This window comes from Archocentrus centrarchus, chromosome 6, assembly GCF_007364275.1.
Source record: "Archocentrus centrarchus isolate MPI-CPG fArcCen1 chromosome 6, fArcCen1, whole genome shotgun sequence".
Taxonomy (NCBI): Eukaryota; Metazoa; Chordata; class Actinopteri; order Cichliformes; family Cichlidae; genus Archocentrus; species Archocentrus centrarchus.
This window is the reverse complement of record NC_044351.1, coordinates 20,287,688-20,311,957: the sequence shown is the minus strand read 5'-3', so window position 1 is coordinate 20,311,957 and position 24,270 is coordinate 20,287,688. Positions and strand designations below refer to the sequence as shown.

The 24,270-nt window shown below is 42.5% G+C and overlaps 1 protein-coding gene across 1 annotated transcript in view; it reads left to right on the top strand.

The window, feature by feature from the left end:
• fkbp16 (FKBP prolyl isomerase 16) overlaps positions 1 to 24,270 on the top strand; it is a 33,105-nt gene that overhangs the window by 8,201 nt on the left and 634 nt on the right. The window contains exons 4-7 of the mRNA XM_030731027.1: positions 19,859 to 20,076; positions 22,313 to 22,494; positions 22,747 to 22,824; positions 24,105 to 24,242. Coding sequence (XP_030586887.1) covers positions 19,859 to 20,076; positions 22,313 to 22,494; positions 22,747 to 22,824; positions 24,105 to 24,242 — 616 coding nt within the window. The remainder of the gene's footprint in view (positions 1 to 19,858; positions 20,077 to 22,312; positions 22,495 to 22,746; positions 22,825 to 24,104; positions 24,243 to 24,270) is intronic.

Genomic DNA, 24,270 nt, shown 5'->3' with positions numbered 1-24,270 from the left:
TGGACAATGAGCAAACTGCTCTAAATGTGTTTATAAATAGTCTAAGAGACAGCAGTTCCATGGCTATTAAAAATCTACCAAAGTATTTCCTGCACACACACTTCATTCATTTCCTGTTTTTGTTTAACTGTTAGCTCATGTTAAGCCTCAGCCTACAGTTCGGACCTACACAACATCCAGTCTTTGTAAAACAGATAAAACAGCTTGTAAGGTTTCAAGTGTGTGTATGTGTGTGTTTGTGACATAAAATAACAAATATTGTAACAAACAGACAGTATGCACCGACCTGTGAAATAGTATGCTGTATCCTGACATTTTCGAAGATTTTTGGTGAGCATGGAAATCTTTTCCTGAGGCCTCTGAGGCACACCTATCTGCAACAGAGAAAGCAGCGGAAAGGCGACTGCGACTTTTCTTAGATGACAAAAACACATAGATAGATTCACAGTGATCAAGTCTGCTTGTCTGATTGTGAGCAAGCATAACCTACTGGCACTGTGGTTTCTTTGTGTACAAAACACATAGAAAAGCAGTTTGACATGTTCTGTACTGTAGGAATAATTAAATGGGTGTTGTGTGGAATTTATGATCATGCGTTGGTGCCAATTTGCATGGTGTTTTTGCCAGAGACAGGGATTATAGGAATTCAAGCTAATCAAAGGCTAGGGAGACACACTTGCATCAACTCTTCTAAAAAGGTAACAGTGTGTAGCTATGATGACACTGAGCATAGTTTGAATGCCGGTTGGTTGAAATGTTGACTTGAAACAACAGCAAAATTCAACACAAACACAAAGAACCTCAAACCATCAAAGATCAAAATAAGAAGCTTAGATGAGGACTGCAGTTCGTGGTTTTCATACTTTTGAACCCTTGGTTTTACTTAATTAAAAATGCATTATTTCTCTAATGCAGCTTCTGCTTTCTACCCGACAGGGAGACCAGCACAAATAGGAGCTGGTCTTTGAGATTAGCCAAACAAGAGGTGTTCCACATAGTTTTGACACTGCCACAACGTGACAGTACACAGATGCATCATGTAGATGTGAGTCTACTCAGCGCACCACCTATGGACTACCAGCATGCTCATTTGGGATGTGTGTGCATTTCCTCTTCTTGCAAGATTATCTCTCTTCCTATCACCCACTGTAACAAGACACAGCCAAGAACTGGCAGTTCTGCTTTTCATTACATTAGATCCTACCTGCCAATAGACAGGTAGGATGACTCACTTGCCCCACAAGTGTACTGGTGTCTGTCACTTTAATGCATACAGGCTCACCTCCCCCGTTGCTTTAAACCTAAGCATGTCGTCCACACAGAAAATCTTTGAGGTGGAGTTCCTTTATGTGACTCACTGTGCAGAGCCACCTGGGTCAAATGAATAATGTGACCTTTGAGTGCTCCTCTGTGGAAAACACGTGAACATAAACCATTCATCTCCACACTGGTGTTTCCAGTCAGTGCAAAATTGCTTAGGCAAACAATTGGCTGTTTAGTATAACTCACAGAACTATGAGCAACTTTGTACCTTGTTTCACTGTTTGTCATCAGTGAGGGATTCCAGAAGCAGATGTGAACAAGATGAACTTTTGGCTTCGCTTGTGTCACGTGACCTGAACAAGTTTGACTGTAGCTTTTGGTCTGTGTGTGTGTGTGTGTGTGTGTGTGTGTGTGTGTGTGTCCTTCCCGGCACAGAGACAGCAGGCTGACTTAAAACCACACCCAGTCCTCACGCTTCAGGAGCAGCCTGGCAAGCACTGACAGCTGTAGCACACTCTAGATAAGATCAGGCTCAGCTTTGAATCAGCATGCCCACTTCTGTTTGCTACAACTACTACCACATTAGCAGTTTGTAGCTTTAACATATCAAACTGGAGCTAAAATTAAATGTAGAAATTTAATCTGAGCAGAACTGATCTTTTGCTGAAATCTAGATGGTGGGTTGTTTTGGCGCCACAGCAGTGTTTTGCCACTCAGGCCACTGTTTGAACTGTGGATGTCCTTCATCTAATCTCCCTGGATGTTTACCTTATTCCCCTACTGCTGGCAGGCTTATCTCTCTCATCGACAGCCTGGGTTGTAATATAGCACTGCCCTCATTTATATCTACTTCTGCTTTCTGTGGTCAGGCAGGGGGGATATTTAGTAGGGGGAGTAAATCTCCTGAACTGAAATGTGCTTTTATTGAATTTTAGCTAGATTGTTTATTTTAGAGCAGTAAGGCTTGGTAGGGTAATTTTGAATTTGCACTGCACGTCCACTGTACTGCATAAGGCTTTGTAACTACTGTCCAGTTTTAAATTTATGGTGCTTAGTTTAGGCTTTTTATTTATTGTTACTGGTTATTCTGCCCCTCTTTTAGTTTGATAGGCCCAGTTCATTTGGCCCACAATTCTTGCCACTTTAACTCTACTTTTGGTGTGCTTTGGTTTTTCACAGATGGGATGATATGAGATTGCAACACAAATTATACACAACAGTGAAGAAAGAAATAATCAGAGAATTAATTTGAGTGTAAACAAACAAAAATTATGTACACAGATCCAGTCACAGTTTTGTGGACTACTGTCTTGAATATATATATATATAATCAAGAGGTCTAGTTTAGTTCAATCAGGTGGCATGAATGTGTAAAAATTCAGCCCCTCCTTGTAATTGTCATGAATAAGGAACTATACGGAGAAACCAAAGCCCGTTAACATGTTTCTTTGCTATAGTCGGACATATTAACATGGGACTCTATGGGAAGTGACTACAAGTAAGTGCACTAAGGCTGCCACTTAGTTTTTCTAACCCGTCAGTCGGATACAGATGTGGCGTAAAGCCGTAGCCACTTTGACTGACAGCCACGCTCACAGAGTTGTGGTGCCTGCCAGGTTCACCTCTACTAATTTCGAGTCTGAAAAGTGAAGCCTATACAGAAGTGCCATAAACCTGAATTCTTTCTCATAGCAAGCAGCAACTCTTCTAGTTGCAAAGAAAAGTTTGGTTGTATTGAGGTTTCTTATGTGACATCATGCACACATTGCTCAAGAGTTGCCCACCATATTGGTTATGATGCAACCACCAGTTGCTAGTGCAAATGTGTATTGACTGACTGGTTGGCAGTGGTTCCTGGAGGTTTCTGGGTGTCGCTGGATGAAGGTGCTGCATGGAAAAATGTCATTGTGGTTCCTTTAGTTGCTAGCAGATTGCCACAGTTGCCTGTAGTCTTCAATTTCTTCTGGAATTACTCACTAACTGCTAGCCAAGTGGTAGCACAACTTGAAAAAGTGCAATACAAACTGGAAATGGAGAAGGTTCATCTTCAAAGCAGAAGTTGCACCTTTTGAAACATACTGGCTGCAGTGCTGAGGTACAAATTTTACTTTGAAGGTGAAACTTCTTCATTTCTGGTTTACGTTGCACTTTTCGCAGTTCCACTACAGCTAAGCAGTGTTTGTAGAGTCCAACACTTCCATTCAAACAAAAAGGTAGTGACAGGTGGTTGCCAGGGGGGTCACTGACTGATCGCGAATACAAGCCACAGAAATTAGCTTCCTCCTAAGGATGGCTTAGAGATAGGGTGAGGAGTGCAGCCATTCAGGAGGGGCTCAAAGTAGAGCCATTGCTCCTCCACATGGAAAGGAGCCAATCGAGGTTGTTCAGGCATCTGAAAAGGAGCCTTCCTGGCCGCCTCTTGGGTTAGGTGTTCTGGGCATGTCCTACCGGGAGGAGGCCCCGGGGTAGACCCAGGACACGCTGGAGAGATTATGTCTCCTGGCTGGCCTGGGAATGCCTTGAGGTCCCTCAGGATGAGCTGGTGGAGGTGGCTGGGGAGAGGGAGGCCTGGGCTTCTCTGCTTGGGCTGCTGCACCCGTGACCTGGTCCGAAATAAGCAGAAGAAAATGGATGAAGTTTTGGTGAGTGAAATCTTGACATATTAGCATTTATTAACACTAGTTAGCAGGTATTTATGTCACTGCAGTGACCAAGATGACCATCTTATGTATACAGTCTATTGAACTGTTTTACATTTTGGGGCTCATTTCATTTTTTAAGAAACTGCAGTTTTTGTCAGTTCCGCATGTCTTAAGTTTCAGTCCTGAATATTGCTTCGTGGTCCAAGTAAATGTTCTGGTAGTCTTCTTTTCCATCACTTCCACTGTTTTTCTTATTACCTTTCTTTGATCCGCATCATATTCAATTCAATTCAAATTTAATTCAATTCAATTTTATTTATATAGCACCAAATCACAACAAACAGTCGCCTCAAGGCGCTTTGTATTGTGGGTAAAGACCCTACAATAATACAGAGAAAACCCAACAGTCAAAACGACCCCTTATGAGCAAGCACTTGGCGACAGTGGAAAGGAAAAACTCCCTTTTAACAGGAAGAAACCTCCAGCAGAACCAGGCTCAGGGAGGGGCAGTCATCTGCCGCGACCGGTTGGGCTGAGGGGAGAGAAAGACATGCTGTGGAAGAGAGCCAGAGATTAATATCAATTAATGAATAAATGCAGAGTGGAGTATAAACAAAGTAAATAAGGTGAATGAAAAGAAACAGTGCATTATGGGAACCCCCCCAGCAGCCTAGGCCTATAGCAGCATAACTAAGGGATGGTTCAGGGTCACGTGATCCAGCCCTAACTATAGGCTTGATCAAAAAGGAAAGTTTTTAGCCTAATCTTAAAAACAGAGAGGGTGTCTGTCTCCTGAATCCAAGCTGGAAGCTGGTTCCACAGAAGAGGGGCCTGAAAGCTGAAGGCTCTGCCTCCCATTCTACTCTTGAGTATCCTAGGAACCACAAGTAAGCCAGCAGTCTAAGAGCAAAGTGCTCTGTTGGGGGGATATGATACTATGAGGTCTTTGAGATAAGATGGTGCCTGATTATTCAAGACCTTGTATGTGAGGAGAAGGATTTTAAATTCTATTCTAGATTCAACAGGGAGCCAATGAAGAGAAGCCAGTATGGGAGAAATATGCTCTCTCTTTCTAGTCCCTGTCAGTATCAGCAGCTAAAAACTGTGGCTTCTGCCTATAGATTTCCACCTAAGATATTTTACTTAAACACATAGAACACATAAAATTCCCTACATATTCCACTACAAATAAAGTCTTCCTCTGAGGTACATTGCCATCTGTACTTGCTGTCTTACCCTCATATCTGAAATGTTACTCTAGCTGGTGTCAAAACATGAAGTATGCACTTAAACACTGACACTGTGGTCCACTGTGTCCTTAGGCACTGTATGCTGTGTTGCATAACCACCATATTACAACAAAAGTCTGCTTTCCAGTGCGTGCTGTGCAGGGACACATGAAGGACCACACGTGAGATGGCACTTCAGACTCACCAGCACCTTTCCTACCATTCATACCCGCTGTCTACAAAACACACAGATGGAGAGGCAGAGAGATTAGTGGAGCATGATGAGGACTAGATGGCTGCACAAACCTGATTTTAAAAGCAGCTTGTGTCTAACTGTACAGTATGTTAGCTGTGTGAAATTTAAATGAAGGCCATTACGCCTTTTAAAGAGGTCAATATGCTTCAGATGACAAGACACGGCCTGAAATCTTTCATTTATTATTAGTAAGATTATTACTTCTCCCCTCTTTGTGTGACAGCCAAATGACGCTGTCCAGAACAGCTATAAAATGCTGCTGTTGATGTGGTCAGATGGCATGTCATATTCCTAACTTTGTTTCATGCATACGCTGGTCTTTACTTCACTTTGTTGGCCAAAAAAACCCAAAACACACACACACACACACACACACACACACACACACACACACACACACACACACACACACACACACACACACACACACACACACACACACTTTGCTTTGTATTCATAGCTGCTCTCAATCTTACTTGTCATTTCTCAAACACAGAAGCTGCTTCTGGGATCCTTTGACTTCCAGGACCACCCGGTCCCACTCGTCATTTGTGGCTTGCAAAAGGCACTTCCTATCATGATTTTACAACTTGACATTCATGTTTCAAACTATAAAAAAATACAACGCTCCTGTAGAGTGAGCTCGAACCGACTGACAAGTGAAAACACACGGAGTGGCCACTTTATGGATTTTGTTCATTTGTCACTGCAGCAGAATGGAAGCAGATTGGATATTGGAGGGGCAAGCTGTTACTGACAGTGGCACACTGTGCCCATACATACACTCACACTGCCTATACAAGTCTGTATAGGCAGGTTAATGCTAAATGTACCATGCTGTCTGAAGGCTGAAGCAGAGACATCAGTATGTCTGTACAAATTAGCTCATGCAGGGGTTGTCAGTAGAGCAATGCGCTGGTGCTGCTGCTGTGAAAGGATGTGAGGCGATGAGTGCAGCCAAGGAGTTCAGAGGAGAGATCTGTAGCAGAGTGACAAGTGGCACTGGTGTGTGTATGTGTGTTAGGGTGATGAAGAGGTACCGTCAGTGGGGACGTGGAGCATGACTCATCGCACTGAGACGTCAGTGCACCGTCATCAGGCGTCTGCTGAGGATGGACTCCTGCTGACGTTCTCTCTGCAAAATCAAAATCAGATGTGCAGTGTTTAAGCTTAAGGGATTAACCAGCCTCATTACGAGATCTCATTATAAATGAAACAGTCTCTGTTGTTTGATAGCGCTGATGGGATTAGCTGCACTGTGATAATGTTTCATATTGTCATTCCAGATGGTGAAGGACAAAACAAGTGAGCTCATGTGCCAAAACATTGCATTATCTTCAGAGGAAAACAAATCTGTTTGCCAAAATAATAGGAGCAAAAACAGCCTGAAATTCTTTGTAAATGCGCTATTCTGTATTTGTTCTCTAAGAACTCTGTGATGAGACTGACCTATGCCTATTCCACAGGCTTGTGTTAAGTAAAGCCAAGCCCTTGCTCTCAAGAAATATGGATGTTTTAGTCATGGTTAATGCATCAGGTCTCATACCTCGACAGAACAAGAGAGAGAGAATAAAGAGCCTGCAGACACTGGTTGCTCCTCCATGACAACCTGACTAATAAGTCAGGAGTTCAGGGTGCTGCTTTTCATTCACAGGCTGCATAGAGAGGCAGAGCTGGCTGCTGGTAAAAGGAAGCTGTAGCTTTAATTTGTTATATTACAGAAACACACTTATTGAGGCAGTCATATTTCTCCTGGACACCGACATGACAGGAAGGTGACAATGAATAATAATGATGATGTTTTTGTCTGATGTACACACAGCAAAACATCAGAAAAGTCAACATGTGTGCTCATAAATGAGTCTTTAAATATGTCGAACATGAAAAATGGCACTGAGGCCAGGAGTAGCTGCACATGTGCACATGAGCAACAACTGACAATTTAAAGTTGCATCTTGTTTAATAATGAGTCGGGGAGCATGATAACTGCTGTATGTTTGTTGTGCAAAATATATTCCAGAAATGGTGACATTTTCTCTGTGGGAGTTATCTGGTTTCACCACATACACATTTGACAGTTCAGACTTAGAAGGGAAATTAATTTCTGATAGCTATCTCTTTATGACATTTATTCTGCACCCAGAATGTCACACATAAAGCAACAAGAAGCTTGTGATCAAACATTAATGTTCACAACCACGGAGGGAGGCAAACGGCAACCTCGTTGAATCGTAATTAATGTCTCACCCATACTTTATGCCCAAATCACATTTTCTGGGGGAAAAAAATAAAATAGATCTTTGATTTGAATGCAAGTTAAATCATCCACTCAGAAAGCATAAAACACTCATGGTTTCAGGTCTCTACTGAAGTAGGTAGACATTAATGCGAAGTAATGGAGGAGGAAGACTTTCATCTTTCACAGAGCAGGATATTTTGGCTCCTTGCTCAGAATTTGTTGTAAGCTTTGAAGTTCCAATGTGAAATCCAAAACTGGAAAAGATTTGGTTTATATAATCAGTAGACATTGTGTCTGTGCAAAGAAAGGACCTGGCTGTCATTGCTTCGCATTAACATCTCAGAGAATCCACTGAAACTAAATCTCAGGACCCGGGGCTGCCCCTTGACCGTAACGTGCACACCTCAGAGACGAATGCTTGTTCATATTGATTGATCGTGGACTTAGAGTCAATCCAGGGGTAAGATTCCTTCTGCAGATAACGGTGAGGGTGATTTACTGGATAATGACTTGCAGTGGTATATTTTACAGGAAAACAGATTTCTGTTATCCTCCCCAACTCACAGCAAAAGCTTTGAGCCTTTTTTTACAGGGTGGGGGCGGGGGGGGGGGGGGATGTAATTCATCTAGACACATCAGACACCCAAACCTGAGAGATTTCAGATTATTGCATAAGGTGGAAATGGAAACTTCCCGCTCACCTGTGAGTCAGAGCAAAGGTGTTGTTTTTGTTGCAAAGCTTTGAACTTCCCTCACTCAGTCATTCACTGCAGAGAGCCAGAGCTCACAGGTGACTTATTATTTTTGGCCAAATATGCGCTTAGATTTTAAGGTGATGAGACCAGATTGATTTGATTTAAAAAACAAACAAACAAACAAACAAAAAAACATATATATGTGTGTGTGTGTGTGTGTATATTTGGCTGCAGGACTTTAAGCTTTTAAGGGTGAAGGGCATGACAAAGAGCATTTCAGAAGACCCCTATGGAAATGTCAACAAGGGAACTATTTACCCTGCCCAGGATAGGGTTACCAGGGCCTCACCCTGGAGCCAGGCCTAGGGAAGGAGCTCGAGGGAGAGTGTCTGGTGGCCAGGCCCGTGGTGCCCAGCCGGGTGCAGCCCGAAGAGACGACGTGGGCCTGCCCCAGTGTAGGCCCACCACCCGCAGGAGGCATCATAGGGGTCAGGTGCAGTGTGTGTCGGGTGGTGGCCAAGAGCGGAGGCCCTCGCAGACCAATCCCTGGCTATCGAGACTGGCTATTGAACATGGAATGTCACCTCTCTGGTGGGGAAGAAGTCTGAGCTAGTGCGTAAGGTTGAGAGATACCAGATAGTCAGGCTCACCTCAATGCATGGCCTGGGCTCTGAAACCAGTCTCCTGGAGAGGGGCTGGACTCTGTTCCAGTCTGGAGTTTTCCTTGGTGAGAGGCTGCGAGCTGGGGTGGTTATTCTTGTACCCCCCCACCCACTCCTCAGCCTCTTTATCCTGAGGATATTCAAGTGTGCGTGGGAGTTTGCCCATCCAGTCTACATGGAGAAGGCATTTGGCCGTGTCCCTCGAGGTATCCTGTGGGAGGTCCTGCAGGAGTATGGGGTGTCTGGCCCATTATTGCGGGCCATTCAGTCCCTGTATAACTGCAGCGAGAGCTTGGTCTGTATAGCCGGCAATAAGCCGGACTCATTTCCTGTGGGTGTTGGACTTCGCCAGGGCTGCCCTTTGTCACCGATTCTGTTCATAATTTTTATGAACAGAATTTCTAGGCATAGCCAGGTGGCAGAAGGCTTCTTCCTTGGTGGCCTCAGAATCTCGTCTCTGCTCTTTGCGTCCTGTTAGCTTCATCAGGTGGTGGCCTCCAGCTCGCAGTGGAACGGTTCGCATGAGAATCAGAAACTCTAAGTCTGAGCCTATGATCCTCAACCAGAAAAAGGTAGAGTGCCGTCCCCGGCTCAGGGATGAGTTCCTGCCCCAGGTGGAGGAGCTTAAGTATCTCGGGGTCTTGTTCACGAGTGACAGGAGAAGGGAAAGGGAGATCGACAGATGGATCAGGGCTGCGTCTGCATGGATGCAGATGCTGCACTGGTCTGTCGTGGTGAAGAGGGAGCTGAGCATAAAAGCGAAGCTGTCAATTTACTGGTCGATCTACATCCCTACCCTCACCTATGGTCACAAGCTTTGGGTAGTGACCGAAAGAATAAGATTGCAAATACAAGCGGCAATAATGAGCTTCCTCCGAAGGGTGGTTGGCCTCTGCCTTAGAGATAGGGTGAGGAGTACGGGCATTCGAGAGGGGCTCAGAGTAGAGCTACTGCTCCTCCAAATCGAGAGGAGTTTTTTATTGTCTGGTTATCTGCCATACCTTACTGGGACACTTAATGAAAACTGTGAGCCAGTAATAATCATTTTTCCTCACCTGCTTTTCCTGCTATGACAAGAAAATATTTCCTTGTATATAGTATAATCGATCAAGCATAACATCATGACCATTGACTGGTGAATTGAATAACACTGATTATCTTTTCATCATGATCCGGGAAGAGGCCCCGTGGTAGACCCAGGACACGCTGGAGGGATTATATCTCTCGGCTGGCCTGGGAACGCCTTGGGGTCCCTCCGGATGAGCTGGAGGAGGTGGCTGGAGAGAGGGAAGCCTGGGCTTCTTTGCTTAGGCTCCTGCCCCCGCGACCCGGTCCCGGATAAGCGGAAGAGAATGGATGGATGGATGGATCTTTTCATCATTTGGGCTAGATGACTGGGTCAGAGCATCTCCAAAACTGCAGCTCTTGTGGGGTGTTCCCAGTCTACAGTGGTCAGTATCTATCAAAAGTGGTCCAAGTAAGGAGCAGTGGTGTTGAGTATGGGGCTGCATAGCCACAGATCAGTCAGGGTGCCCTTGCTGACCCCTGTTATTCACTGAAAGCACCAAAAACAGGCATCAGAAAGGGACCACGGAGCAATGTAAGAAAGTGGCCTGGTCTGATGAATCAAGTTTTTCCTTTTACATCACATGGATGGACAGTTGTGTGTGTGTGCATCACTTACCTGGGGAACACCTGGCACTGGGATGCACTATGGGAAGAAGGCAAGCAGGCAGAGGCAGTGTGATGCTTTGGGCAATGTTCTGCTGGGAACATTGTGACCTGTGCCTGTTCCACAAGCTGACTGGCTGTTTAGATTTTTGCATTGATGAGAAGTTGAAGAGGTGTACTTAACAAACTGATTATGGTTATGAATAATGGTTTCGGTGAGTTGCAGTTGAAAAAGCATTTGGTTAAACTGAAGAATACATTGTACTGAGACATCCATTTCACAGCATAAAATGAGCATATTCCACCATGTAGTAGATTTAAATGTAATAGCTGAAGACCTGGAATGCACCACAGACCTTTGCATTGTTTGTAGGACACATATTTTACTCACACAAGTGCAGACACGACCTGATGAAAAGCCCAACTGACACTTTCATGCTCAAGGCATAAAAATATTTGTTGGCCCAAAAAAAAATAAATGAAATGTCTCCAATATTTATTTTTGTTAGACTTCAAGGACACAAGCTTTTGTTTGCATATTTGTTCTGTACTCACATCCTCATGTCTCAGATGTCTCATGTCCTTTTACAAAAGGTACTAGTACTGACATTGACCTATGCCAGACAGATAATTACAGTACATACTGTACTTTATCTTTCTAATAAAGTTGTATAACCAAATGATCCTCTCGAGTCTCTGAAATTGCTGGACAAGTACCCATGCCTGTGATTAAAAATCCACTGTATGCCCTGCAGGTAGCCCAGAGCTGAGATGAGATTCATTTTAGCAGGACTAAGAAAATGTGCTGTAGCTTATATGTGGGGTTTTTGAGGAGCTCAACAACCAGTATGTAGACAGAAGATGTCTTTGATCCCTGCAAGCACAGTTTCATTGGCTCATTGCTGGAGAAGGACCTAAAGACAAATAGGAGAAGAGAGTGCATGCCACGGCAGCCGCTGAAAAGTCTCACACTGGTAGTTTGGTTTCTTGATCTCTGACTGTAATAGGAGGCTGTTTTGCTGCAAATTAACTAGCATGGCAGCAGGCGAGGGAAAACAGCTGCGACGTCTCTCCACTGCCAGGATTATAGCTAAGCTTCTTTGCGTGGCTGTATTGATGCTGGGTGTCCATCCAAGAGTCAAAACAGGCTCTGCACTGAACAACAGCAGCAGCAGACATGTTTTACTGCTATAAAAAATAAACAGCCTCATAAATCCTCGTGGATTTTGCATTATCATACCACCTGCACACTGCATTTATTACGGTATATTAGGCGGTTGTAACCATGGAAACCAGGATGAGGGACGTCGCTGGCCTTTCCATCATTTATGGAGCGCATGACGTCAAAGTGACCACTATGTTTCCTCTGAGGGAGTTTTTCCTTTTATTCAGAGCAGCGAGGGGTCTGCGTGACAGATAGCAGAATGAGTCAGCTGCACTATCAAACACCTTAATGAGGAAGTTTGCTAAGCCACAGCGCATGAATCAAAGTCATCCATAATGAATTCATTCTCTTCCTGTGACACAAGAGGGGAAAGCGCATCCTTATCTCACTCGCATTCATATGAACACAAGAAGTATGGAAACATTTCTGGTTTAATCTGATCTTCAGGCCCATTATGACAAAGACAACCACGTCACACAAATGCTACACAGTAAAACCACTGTGTGTTTGGAAACAGAGGATGTCCTCATGAGTGCAGATAAGTGCAATAGGACATTTGTGGAATTTCTCTTGAGTATATTGATGTTCTTGCTGTAATGTTTCAGCAGAGTGTCTGTAAATTTTGTAAGAAAGCCTGTTTAAGGGCTTTACTGCTTCTGCGACACCTTAATATTTGATCTCTCACGGCCTTAGTGTGTGCCCTGCTGCTGCGACCCAGAAAACTTTCCTGTATCTCTTCTCACTGCTCTGGTTTAGGTCAGGTGACAACCTCTAGAGCTATTTTTCTGCAACATGCTTTGAAATGGAGGACAGATTAAAATTGTACTTTCATGCTTAAATAAACCTATAACAGCTTGAACTTGTGCAGTAAAAGTGGTCAGCCGCAATCTGAGCTATTACAGAAAGGAAGTCAGGGGAGTCGCAGCAATGATTTTTTTGCATAACAGATGACAGTCACGTCCATCAGGAGGGTTAAAGAGAAGAAACAAACAAATAAACACATTAGCTGGTTCTGCCAGAATTTACAGGCTGAATTCTAACAAAAGAGAAGGTTGAACTTTGCAGTGAGGGGTCGTGAAATCATCTTAAATTGCATTCACAACTTAAAAATAAACAATCTCTCCCAGCATGATGAGGCAATGTCATTTGCCACTCGAGAGCGACCAAAATACCCTCACAACTTTTGTGAAGTTTTGCACATCCTTAGAGCCTGGATTCTGAAGATCTTCTAACCTTCGTGCTGTTATCATAGACTAGAATAGATGGACTTAACTTCTGTCACTCAGTGATTTGCAGACTACAGTTTTGAAGCCATTTTTTAATTTGGATTTTTGGTCTGTCACATCTTGATTTTCTTGAAACTGGACTTCACCAATCTAGAGGACAGAGGTGCTGGCTAGCTAGTTTGGGGAGGTTAATTCTGCAATTAACCACAATATTATATAGGATTCTAATTCTTGTTAGGGAAAAAACAGGCTTACAACAAAATGTACCTACCAGAGAAAGTAAAGAACTGACTCCAAAAAGTGTCTAAAAGCACAATCCAGTGTCAGCAAGATAAAAGATAAAGATAAAATATCACTCACTTCCCACTTAAATCCCTCCTGCTTGTACATTTGCCACTAACAGACAAATAGCGTTTATATGGTAGGCCTATACACTAAAACAGTAGCAACTTTTCACTTAGAAGGCAGCCATGCCCTAAAAGAAGCCCTGCTTCATCTTCTATTTTAATGGGATTGTAATTTACAGAATGAATATCATACAGGGTCATATTAAAAGACTTGAAACTCATGAAATCATAGACTCCTCTGAAAAGGGCTCACTGAGTTTGTAAAGTGAGCATGAATCTCATATCAAAATCATTTTTCTGACTTCTTTTTGTGACCGATGGAGTCACCCCTTGCTGGTCATTATAAAGAATGGAAGTTTAAGGCAATTGCACTTTGGCTTCTCTTCTTCAGGTTATGTTGACAAGATAAGATTAAGCTTCATTGTTATTGTGAAGTCAAGCATACAATGAAATTGGAAACGCTGCTGTACTTGGTGCATATAAACAAACATCAACGGTCATTCCAATAAGAGAAGAACAAAAAGTATATCCTGTTATATCCTATAAATAAAACAATAAATAATAATCGATAACAATGCTAAAAAGGCCATGAGTAGGCAGTGAAATAGATGGATATATAGAAGTCTTTTAGACTATTGCACTTAAGGTGAATATTGCACAGGAATAATCACTCATAACTATAGCCTGACACTGTAGTCCGATGTACACAAGCTCTTTGTGTGCTTTATGTTACACCCACTATGTTCTGCTAGCACATATAACACACCTTGTCAGAGAGACTCAAGCCACTGCATTCGCATGTGTCAGGGTCCCTGGGTCATGGACCCGGGATGGTTGGGTTTGCAGGATATTTGGGAGAGGGGGGGGTCCCCATTTGTATGATTTAAGTTATTGTTTTCCTCCCTCGTTTCCTTAGTTTTGTCAGTGTTTACATGTGTAGGTCTGTTAAGTTACTTCCTGTTTTATTTTGGTAACCTTACATGGTGAACTTTGTATTTAGTTGTGTTTCCTCTTACCTCATTAGTGTACTCTGATCACCTGTCCTCCCCAGCTGGTTTCACTTTCCTCATCACTTCATGTGTATTGATTTCCTGCGTTTCCTCCTGCTCTTTGTAGTCTTTTCTTGCTTGTTGTGTGGAGTACTTGTAGAAGGCTTTGTTATTTTTAACTACTGTCCGGCCAGTCCTTTCATGTTAGTTTTTTTTGTTATGGAACACTCCAGCAATAAAGCTGTTTTTTTTTTTTTTTGAGTTTCCTTCAGTTTACTGAGTCTTCCATTGGAGTCCAATCTTCTGCCTGCCACACATTGGTGTCATGACAACATGTGTTGCCATCTCTTTAAATTTTATTTATATAGCGCCAAATCACAAGAAACAGTGGCATCAAGACTCTTTTACATACAGTCTATGGTTGGTATTCAGTCACTGCTTCAACTTTGATTACAAGCTGCCAAGTTAAAAAAAAAAAAAACAAAAGCTATTTTTGTCAGCATCTTGCCAAAATGAGATGAAATTCTGACATCTGTTACATGTCCTAGTTTCTAGAAAGACTCTTAATTCACAAAACCAAATACTTTGTCTGCAGCTCTCTTTCAGGAAGTTGACCTGGGCTGTATTTACAGGTTCAGGTTTCACTGGGATCTTGCAGTGGGGCCTCACCCCATCAAACAGACTCTGCTTCCTGTTTGCACTAAAAGGGCCCTTGGGGCTCATTGGTTGAGCTCAACGTAGTAGCACATTGGTGTGGCGCTAATCACCAGTGACCCATTTGACACTTTAAACCTTATAGATCTGTCAGCAGGCTGCGTTCTCAGATTACTCTCAACATCTCGGGAAGTCATGTTTATTTTGTTCAATACCCATGTTTGTGTGTGACTTCAATTTCATTTGCAGGATAGCACATCACTTGGCCTTAAGTGTCGATGTGGCCCTTTCAATTGCCACAGTTGGTGCTGAAGCAGCTGTGGCTGCAGCGTTTAATAAGAGATGAATCATCGCTTCCCAGATATTGTGTCTCATTCTTTGTGAGTCATGAGCTGCAAAATGTTTCTTCTGTGTGAGAAAATCAATATATAACAACATGACGAGTGAGGGGTTTTAACTCTGAACAAACTATTTGATTCATGGTGCGGATGTAAGCCAAATGAAATAACTTCTTTCTTTCTTAAATGCGATATTGAGTAAATTCTTTTCTATTCTTGATAGAAGTTAAGTTAGTAATACAATCCAAATCTCTTGTAAAGTAGAACAAACATAAAGCAGCTTGTGTTAATTCTGTGATATGCTATTTATAGACTTCAGAATCCCTTGCTATTTACTATATTGTGCACTGCACTGTAATTCTGAATGTGAAATTGTTGTTCAGTATACAGAAGCACCATTTAACACCTGAATATCACAGCAGAAATCAAGACTCATCAGACCAGGCAAAATTTTTCCAGTCTTTTTGTTTTTGGCCAATTTTGGTGAGCCTTTGTGAACTGTAGCCTCAGATTTCTGTTCTTAACTAACAGGAGTTGCACCTGGTGCCTTCTGCTGCTATTTTGCATCTGCTTCTGTTTGATTTGTTGTGCATTCAGAGATGCTCTTCTGCAAGCCTTGGTCACAATGAGTTATTCGAGTTACTGGTGCCTTCCTGTCAGCGCCAAGCAGTCTGGCCGTTCATCTGTGATCTCTGGCATCAACAAGGCATTTTCACCCAGAGAACTGCCACTCTCTGGATATTTTCAATTTTTTTGGACCATTCTCTGTAATCTGTAGAGATGGTTGTGGAGGAAAGTCCCAGTAGATCAGCAGTTTCTGAAATACTCAGATCAGCCTGTCTGGCACCAACAACCATGCCACATTAAAAGTCACTTAAATTACCTTTCTTCCCCATTCTGATGCTCAGTTTGAACTTCAACGGGACATCTCGACCATGTCTACATAGCTAAATGCATTAGATATCGGGATGAAATCCTTGGACTTATTGTCAGACCTTATGCTGGTGCAGTGGGTCCTGGGTTCCTTCTGGTGCACAACAATTCTTGGCCTCATGTGGTGAGAGTATGCAGGCAGCTCCCGGAGGATGAAGGAACTGATACTATTGACTGGTCCCCACGCTTGCCTGAGCTAAATCCAATAGAACACCTCTGGGACATTATGTATTGGTCCACTCGATGCCACCAGGTTGCACCTCAGACTGTCCAGGTGCTCAGTGATGCCCTGGTCCAGATCTGAGAGGAGATCCCCCAGGGCGCCATCTGTCGTGCATCATTTTGTTTTTCACTCTGATTTTCAGGGTGTCTTTGAATTCAGCCCTCTGTAGGTTGATCATTTTCATTTCCTTCAAATTCCTAACACATTGCCCAGTCCATAGCAGTAAAGACATCCAGCATGATTTTTTTTCTCATTTAGATCTCATGTGTTCCTTTAATTTTTTGAGCTGTGTATTTTTCCTCCACTCCATTGATAAGTTACAATTTTACACACAACTTGAGTTATGATGTGATGAATTGTTACAAATGAAAACAGAATGATCATCATGAATAATTAAAGTACATTTTGTTGATAACACTTTTACTTTAAGTGTCAACATCCCACTTGTAGTGGAGTCTTTTCATATTGTTGCTTTGCTGGTTTCTTCTACCCCATGTACAAACTCTGCGGATGCAGCTTTCCTGACATTAAATTATCACATAAATATTCAGATAACTCCAAGGCAGCAACACTGACAAGAAAGTCACACTGACTATTATTGTGATAAACTAATGAGGCTCATTATAAGCGCATTATAAAACAAGTCTTTACAGTGACTAAAAGCAATTTAGTTGGATGTACTTTCAGATCATGGTGGTTAAAAACAGCAGGTTTCCTAATCAGCTGGTTCAGTTTAATCTGGAACCAGGCACTTTTAGGTCAGAGTATGCAGGACTCTGTGTGAGTTATTGTTATATGTCATGCACTATTACCTAACACACAGTCCAGAATCCATCCATCCATCCATCCATCCATCCATCCATCCATCCATTCGCTTCCGCACATCCTGTTAAGGGTCGCGGGGGGGCTGGAGCCTATCCCAGCTGTCATAGGGCGAGAGGCAGGGTACACCCTGAACAGGTCGCCAGCCTGTTGCAGGGCCAACACAGAGGGACAGACGACCTTTCACACTCACATTCATGCTCTCATTCACACCTATGGGCAATTTAGATTAGCCAATTAACCTAACCCCAGTAAGTGCATGTCTTTGGAATGTGGGAGGAAACCGGAGTACCCGGAGGAAACCCACGCAAGCACGGGGAGAACATGCAAACTCCACACAGAGAGAGGGAGAGACCTGGGCCAAGGTGGAATCGAACCCAGGCCTTCCAGATGGTATTCTAACTGTGAGGCAGCAGTGCTAACCACTACGCCACCGTGCTGCCGTACAGTCCAGAATATTATGTAATATTTTTAGATAAGAGCAGAGAAAAGTAGCTACAGTAAGTGTACAGGCAGCTACAATATGTGCGGCACAAACTGAGCAGTAAATCATTTCATGATGGTGCTACATTCTTACTACGCCTGCAACACACGTGACGTGAGCAGGATCTGCTTAGACAGACTAACATTACAGAGTGCAGCACAGGTCATGTATTTTCCATAAATGAAATTTCTGTCTCTTGAACACCTGTTGCACAACTTGGCTCTCTGATCCTCGTAAACACACAGCGGTTTGCTAAAACTGCACTGAGATTAAATGCGGCTGTCAAAAATAATTAAAAGAGGCTTCTAAAAGAGTTGTTCCAGTCGTCAGGGCGGGGACCCGGCTCAAGTTTCTGAGCCCTTGGCTCAGATGCTGGTTTTACACTCCTGTGTGCCCTGTGATAGTGGATGTGGTCTCCAGAGAGGGGAGGTGAAAGGGTAATCTGATCCCACCTGCTGACACAGCCTTGCAGGACAAGGCTGGGGATACAGCTGCAAGTCTGTTAGACAAACAGAAACCGTGCCATTGACACATCCAGTTTGAATATTTAATGACCTCACATAACTCCTTGCCCTATCACTTTGCAGTAAACAGAGACTTGATGGTGGTCTGCAGGAAGATGTACTTCCTTTGTTTTGTGAGGTTAATGAAATAATCTTGTTTGAAACTGAAGGATTTTGCTTTTAGTATTGGGATTGTTGGTTTGTATTACTGTTTGCTTTTTTTTTTTCTTCTCGTCTTGATGCAATCACTTCCAAATGAACTTTTCGAAATGCAGTCTACCTCTCTTTGCTTTATTACCCTTTCTGTCTCTCTCGCTCTCACTCACACACACCGCCTTGGAATCCACAGAGGAACTGATAATGGACCATTGTGTGTAATGTGGTCACAGGAGTCAGATGATTGAAAACCAAATTAACTTTCCTTCTGAGTGACTCTTGAGTGACCTGAAGATATTGATGGTTCCTGAGTTCATACCAGTGTCAAATTCTGGTCTGCTTAAATGAACCGAGGTCTCTCAGGCATCTTTAAAGGTGTTGCTCTTAAGGTCTGTGACCTGTTGGATACAGTGAAATTTCACACACTGTATACAGAGAGCAGCACCCAGAGAGGCATAAATATCCAAAGTTCACAAATCTGATAATTATTTGGTGCTTTGTGTTCATATCTAACAACCTCAAGTATTCAGTGGTGCTAAGAGATTAAAATGGATCTTTAGTTACTCAAGTAGTGCTGATCAGAAAGGTAAAACTTTGGATATAAAAGGATAATATACAGATCAGTAGAGTCATCACTTTTAAGGAAATAACCTCAAGCTTTCTTAGTTTATGTTAAAAAAAACTGTAACAATGCTCTCAGGGCTAAAAAAGTGCTATAATTACCAGTTGATTTAACGTGTACCAAAGTGAGCCATAATGTGCGAGACAGCAGTTGCTGTTTGACACTGAAAATAGAGGAAAAGAAATCTTTGTGTGCTCTGTCTGTGCCATTTAAGTCTAAGAGCAAAGTTAGGTGGTGGGAAGCGGTGCTTTAGTTCTTGTTGGACATATAGAGATACGTGAGCAGTGAATTGACTGAATAACCCTGGAAGCAAACCAACAACTGTCTGGGCCACAGAAATCTTCTTTCACAGTAACACATCCAGGATTGCACCACTTTACGTTCACAGTGAAATTCCTCCACCTTTCTTCTTTTAAAGTTTTAGGGTTTTAAAGCCAGGTACTGCTGCACTGTGGTCTGGGAAGTGTGAGTTCAGACACGTTTCCCTGAACCACGTCATACTACACTCATGGTATTCCCTCTGGGTCATAATAAGCGCTCCGAGCTGATCGATCTTATTGCAGCGCCATCATGTCCTCTGTGGCTCCTCAGGGATAACAGTTCTCATTTCATTCAGGATCACTGGTAAAGTCAGTGCCATCAGTTGTTATGTATAAACTGGCAGTATCACACCTGATAAAATAGCTATAGAACAGATATGATTATATGTTTGTGTGTTTGTTTTTGTGTTTATGTGCAGAGAGCCAGATATTCCAGCCTGGGCTCCTTTACTCTATCAGCTGCAGCTGCTGGACTTCAGAGAGAAACCGGACCCATTAACTCTGCCCGTTGCAGACCGCATCCGCATCGGCAACCAGAAACGGGAGACAGGGAATTTTCATTTTCAGAGGGAGGAATATAGTATGGCTGCCCGAGCCTATTGTGTGGCTCTGGATGTGCTCACCACATGCAGCAAAGGTAACACGGCATCAAAACCACAATTTATTTGAGGAAAATACTGCCATACTTTCAGCAGTAGAAGTTGATAAAAATGGAAATGCAGCACAGATTTAAAAAAAAAAAAAAAAAAAAAGAAAATGCTCAGAAACACACAAACAGGGCATAAATACAACATGGGGCACATAAAACATAGCATCTAAGAGAGACCTCAGACATTGCACTGCCACATCAGCCCAGGATGACTTTACAGATTAATACTCTGTTCTTCTATTCTTCTGTCACACTAATCGCACCAGCACCATGTAGAGCCACATCCATCTGAGTCCAGGGCCGTGATCATTTTTTTGGCTTACTTCTTTTGCATAATCAAAGCTAATCAATTGTCTTATTTTTTTTCTACCTTCTTAATCACTTTGATCATTGATGAGGCAGGGCTGGGCCGAGAGGGAAATGTGGCTGAACATGTCGGGAAAGAGAAAAACATGCACTGCTTCATAATGCAACAATGACAGCGGGCCAGTGAGCGAAGTCGCCATGGCACTGAAGAGAGGAGTTTATCAGGGCATCAAGATCATGTAATTAGTGGATGAGAAGATGACCGGGAAAAGAGATAACACAGGACACGGAGATCTTAACTCTTATTTGGGTCATTTGGAGCCTATCAGGCAATAACGGTTAATCACACATGAAGATTTTGAATCTATGTAATCAATTAACTGATAATCATGTAAAAATAAATGCACTTTCACAAAGAATCAGAAATGCAAAACTCAATTTTGTCTCATTTTATTTTTAGTAAGAACTTTAAAGTTAACTGCTTGGATGGATGAAACCTTAATTTGAGCTGAAGTGTCCGTTGTTTAGTGTCCAACGGCCTGCTTGAAAAGCTGGGCAAAAGCGCCTTTCAGTTAGACTTTGGCACGGTATCCATGTAGTGTGATATCTATCCCTGCCCGAGTATGTGTTTCCAGTGCTGCCTAAGCAACAGCCACCTGTGTGGAAATTGCTTTGTTAAGTAATTAACATATATGTGAGAGGACAGTGTGTCACTGCTTCCCCACTTAAGCCACAAAATGCATAAAATTATGAACTCTTTTTTCCTCTAAGAGCGCTTTTCAAGAGCACCTGTGTCCATAAAGAGGAATGTGTCAGAAAGAGGAACTGAGATGCTGAGACAAACTGAAGTGTTGGTAGGCCTGGGTCATTAGGGGCAGTGTGAACATGGGGATGGGGCCACAGTACAAGGCAAGTGTGAGTAAACCTTTAGTCTGTTAGTTATTGCTATGATGTCATGTCCATATGCGAGAATTGGCAGCTCTGTTAATAGCCACATCGCATTTAAAAGAACTGATTCTGATTGGTTTGCTTTGCAGCCACATCACAATCCTGTCCTGCTAGGCAAATATTTAGTTAGCTCTTGTCCGGTTGCAGATTGGTTTGGCATTTTGGCACCACATGTATTATGCTCCATTCTCAGTAAAACAAATTAGCATGTTTCTCACATTCGTATGAAAAAAAAAAAAAAAAATCCTCCTGCATTGATTGGCAGCCAAAGCACTCTTTGGCAAAAGATCAACAAAAGTTCAACTGAATGGACCCTGTCCTGATGTAGCTGCCTAAAGATAATGGTCTTATTTATTTAAAAAAAGAAAAAAACTAAACAAAACAAAAAAAGAACAAAAAGTTGGGGAAGAAAAACCAAGACTTTGCTCGCTGTAAATGAATAACAGAGATGCTTTTGTTCCATTGGCTCAGGTGCACGTGTGGCTCATTCACAAAAATGTAGCCCCTAAGCTGCTGACATTTATTACCCATCATGCTCAGAGCCAGGATTAAAATCCTTTTGCACTAACCAGTGCTTATGATTTCAGTCACTACTTAAGCCAGTTGGACATCTTTGAGTCAAACGGTAAAACTGCAGGATAATGTTAAAACATCCAGCTGAATGCAAAAATAGAACAAAGTAGCTTCAAAATGACCCTGAGTTTCTCCTTGAAGGTCAACTATGAGTCAACATGCAGTATCACAGATAGTCAGGCATTCACCCTCACTTTCACACATATGGCTAATTTACAGCCACCAATTAACCCTACATGCATGTTTTTGGACTGTGGGAGGAAGTCGAAAGTGCCCGGAGAGAACCCTTGGAGGCATGGGGAGAACATGCAAGCTTCAGACTAATATTTGTAAAGCTACCACTGAAGCACCCACAGCAGCAGGGCATATGATAAGCTATGCGTCTCTCCCTGTGCAGATGGTAGTGATGCTGGCGTGAAGGAAGAGGAGGAGGAGGTGCGGGACTACCGAGTGAAGTGTTTGAACAACCTGGCGACCACTCAGCTCAAACTGGAGCAGTTTGATGAGGCACTGAGAACCAGCCAGGACGTTCTGACCCTCGAGCCAAACAATGTCAAGGCCCTCTTCAGGGCAGGAAAAGTGAGGACCCATCCAGTTGTGTTATTACTTAGTGTAGCATTTAATTTGAATCTGGCAACCCATAATTGCAGGGAGACTTCCTTGAAGGAAGAAGAGTTTGTTTAATATACTTTATTTTTTATTTATTTATTTATTTTGGGGGGGGGGGGGGTAAATAATAGCAGGTGCAATATTTTTATCTCCCCTCTGTCAGTTTTTGATTTATGGTTCCTCCAGCTCTGCTCACACTGCAGGGTTCCTAATCTCTTTCAGCTCCTGTCAGACAAGGGTGAATACAAAGAGGCAATGGAGGTGCTAAAAAAGGCCTTGAAACTGGAGCCAGCCACCAAGGTGAGACGATATGGGTGAGCAGGTCTTTCCTGCAAAGCTCCCTGTGAATCCCTTTCACATAAACACAGAGGAAAGGTCATTCCAGAATTATTCCTGGCTACCAATATTCTCCAGTCAATCCAAACTGTGTGTTTTAATTTAGAAAAAAAGACCTCTCAAATGTGTCGTTATGTAAGGTTAAAAGATTAGAATTATAATTTGAAGACTTTTGATCCTTGATGCAGGATAAATGACCATCTCTCTAGTCACACACACAGAGATAACCTCTTTGTTTTGAATATGAACGTTTTTAAAGCTTAAAAATGAAGCTATTCCACATCAGCATGAAGAAATCCTAGTGAACTACTTGTGTTGAGGTCTGTACCATCTTGTTTTTTTTTTATGGTTTGTTTAATCTGCCAAATCCTCCACAGAGGCTCATGCAAACTGCACATCTGGCAGTCTACAGATGTGACCACACCACTAAGCGCTTTCTTGCAAACTTGGCAAAAATACCACATGCATATATAACTTTCATTTTGTGACTCTGAAATCTTGTGCCGCAAGAGTAGTAAACCTGAAGAACCCGAATACGTCTTTCCAGCTACAAGACAACTGTACAGAGACAATGGAGAATTAAAGCACCCGTGCTCAACTGTTCATCACTACAAAAATGAGAAATAATCCTAGTTTATGGCCATTACTTATTCTACCATTGCAGGATGGATTTGGATTACAGAGTGTGAGGAGTACATTTCCATCAGCTGTCAATATTAAAGTGACCTGACCTACAGGGCGCACTGCCAGAGTCACAAATATGCCTGGCCTTGTCTAGACAAAATGAAAATATCTGCTGCTTTGGTAATTACACGCTTGTCCCAGTGGTGGATAAAATACTTTAGAGAAACCTGATTTAGCTGCTCTGTGAGAAAGTTGGTGCACTGCAGTCTGTGGGTCACAAATAAAAGAAAGAAAGAAAGAAAGAAAAAAAGATACAGAAATTAAACTGAAAATAAGAAACATGGTTTTCTTTTTAATCAGCTACAGTTTGATGATAAAGCTACTATTTACAAAATATAAAGTCCTCTGTATGAAATTTGGTTATATTAACATCTCTATACCAGTAAAGTTTAAAATGTGACCTTTGTAATTTGCTGGTTTTAAAAAAAGGACCATTTACTTTCAGATCTCTGCTTTCACCTGCTGGACAGTTTTAAAACTGCAGCTTCATTCTCTTTTCCAAAAGATGCATCTTTTCAAAGGATGTGTTAAGAATTTGTCTTTTCTCTCCCCCACCCCAGGCAATACACATTGAGTTATCTAAACTTGTCAAAAGGCAGTCAGGAGGCAAAGAAACCCAAGAGTGGAAACCAAAACCCGCAGAATTGCTTGGAGACAACATTGCACCTTTCCTGATCCCGTCTAAGAAGCAGCCATCTGTAAGCAGTGATTATATCTCTAGCATTT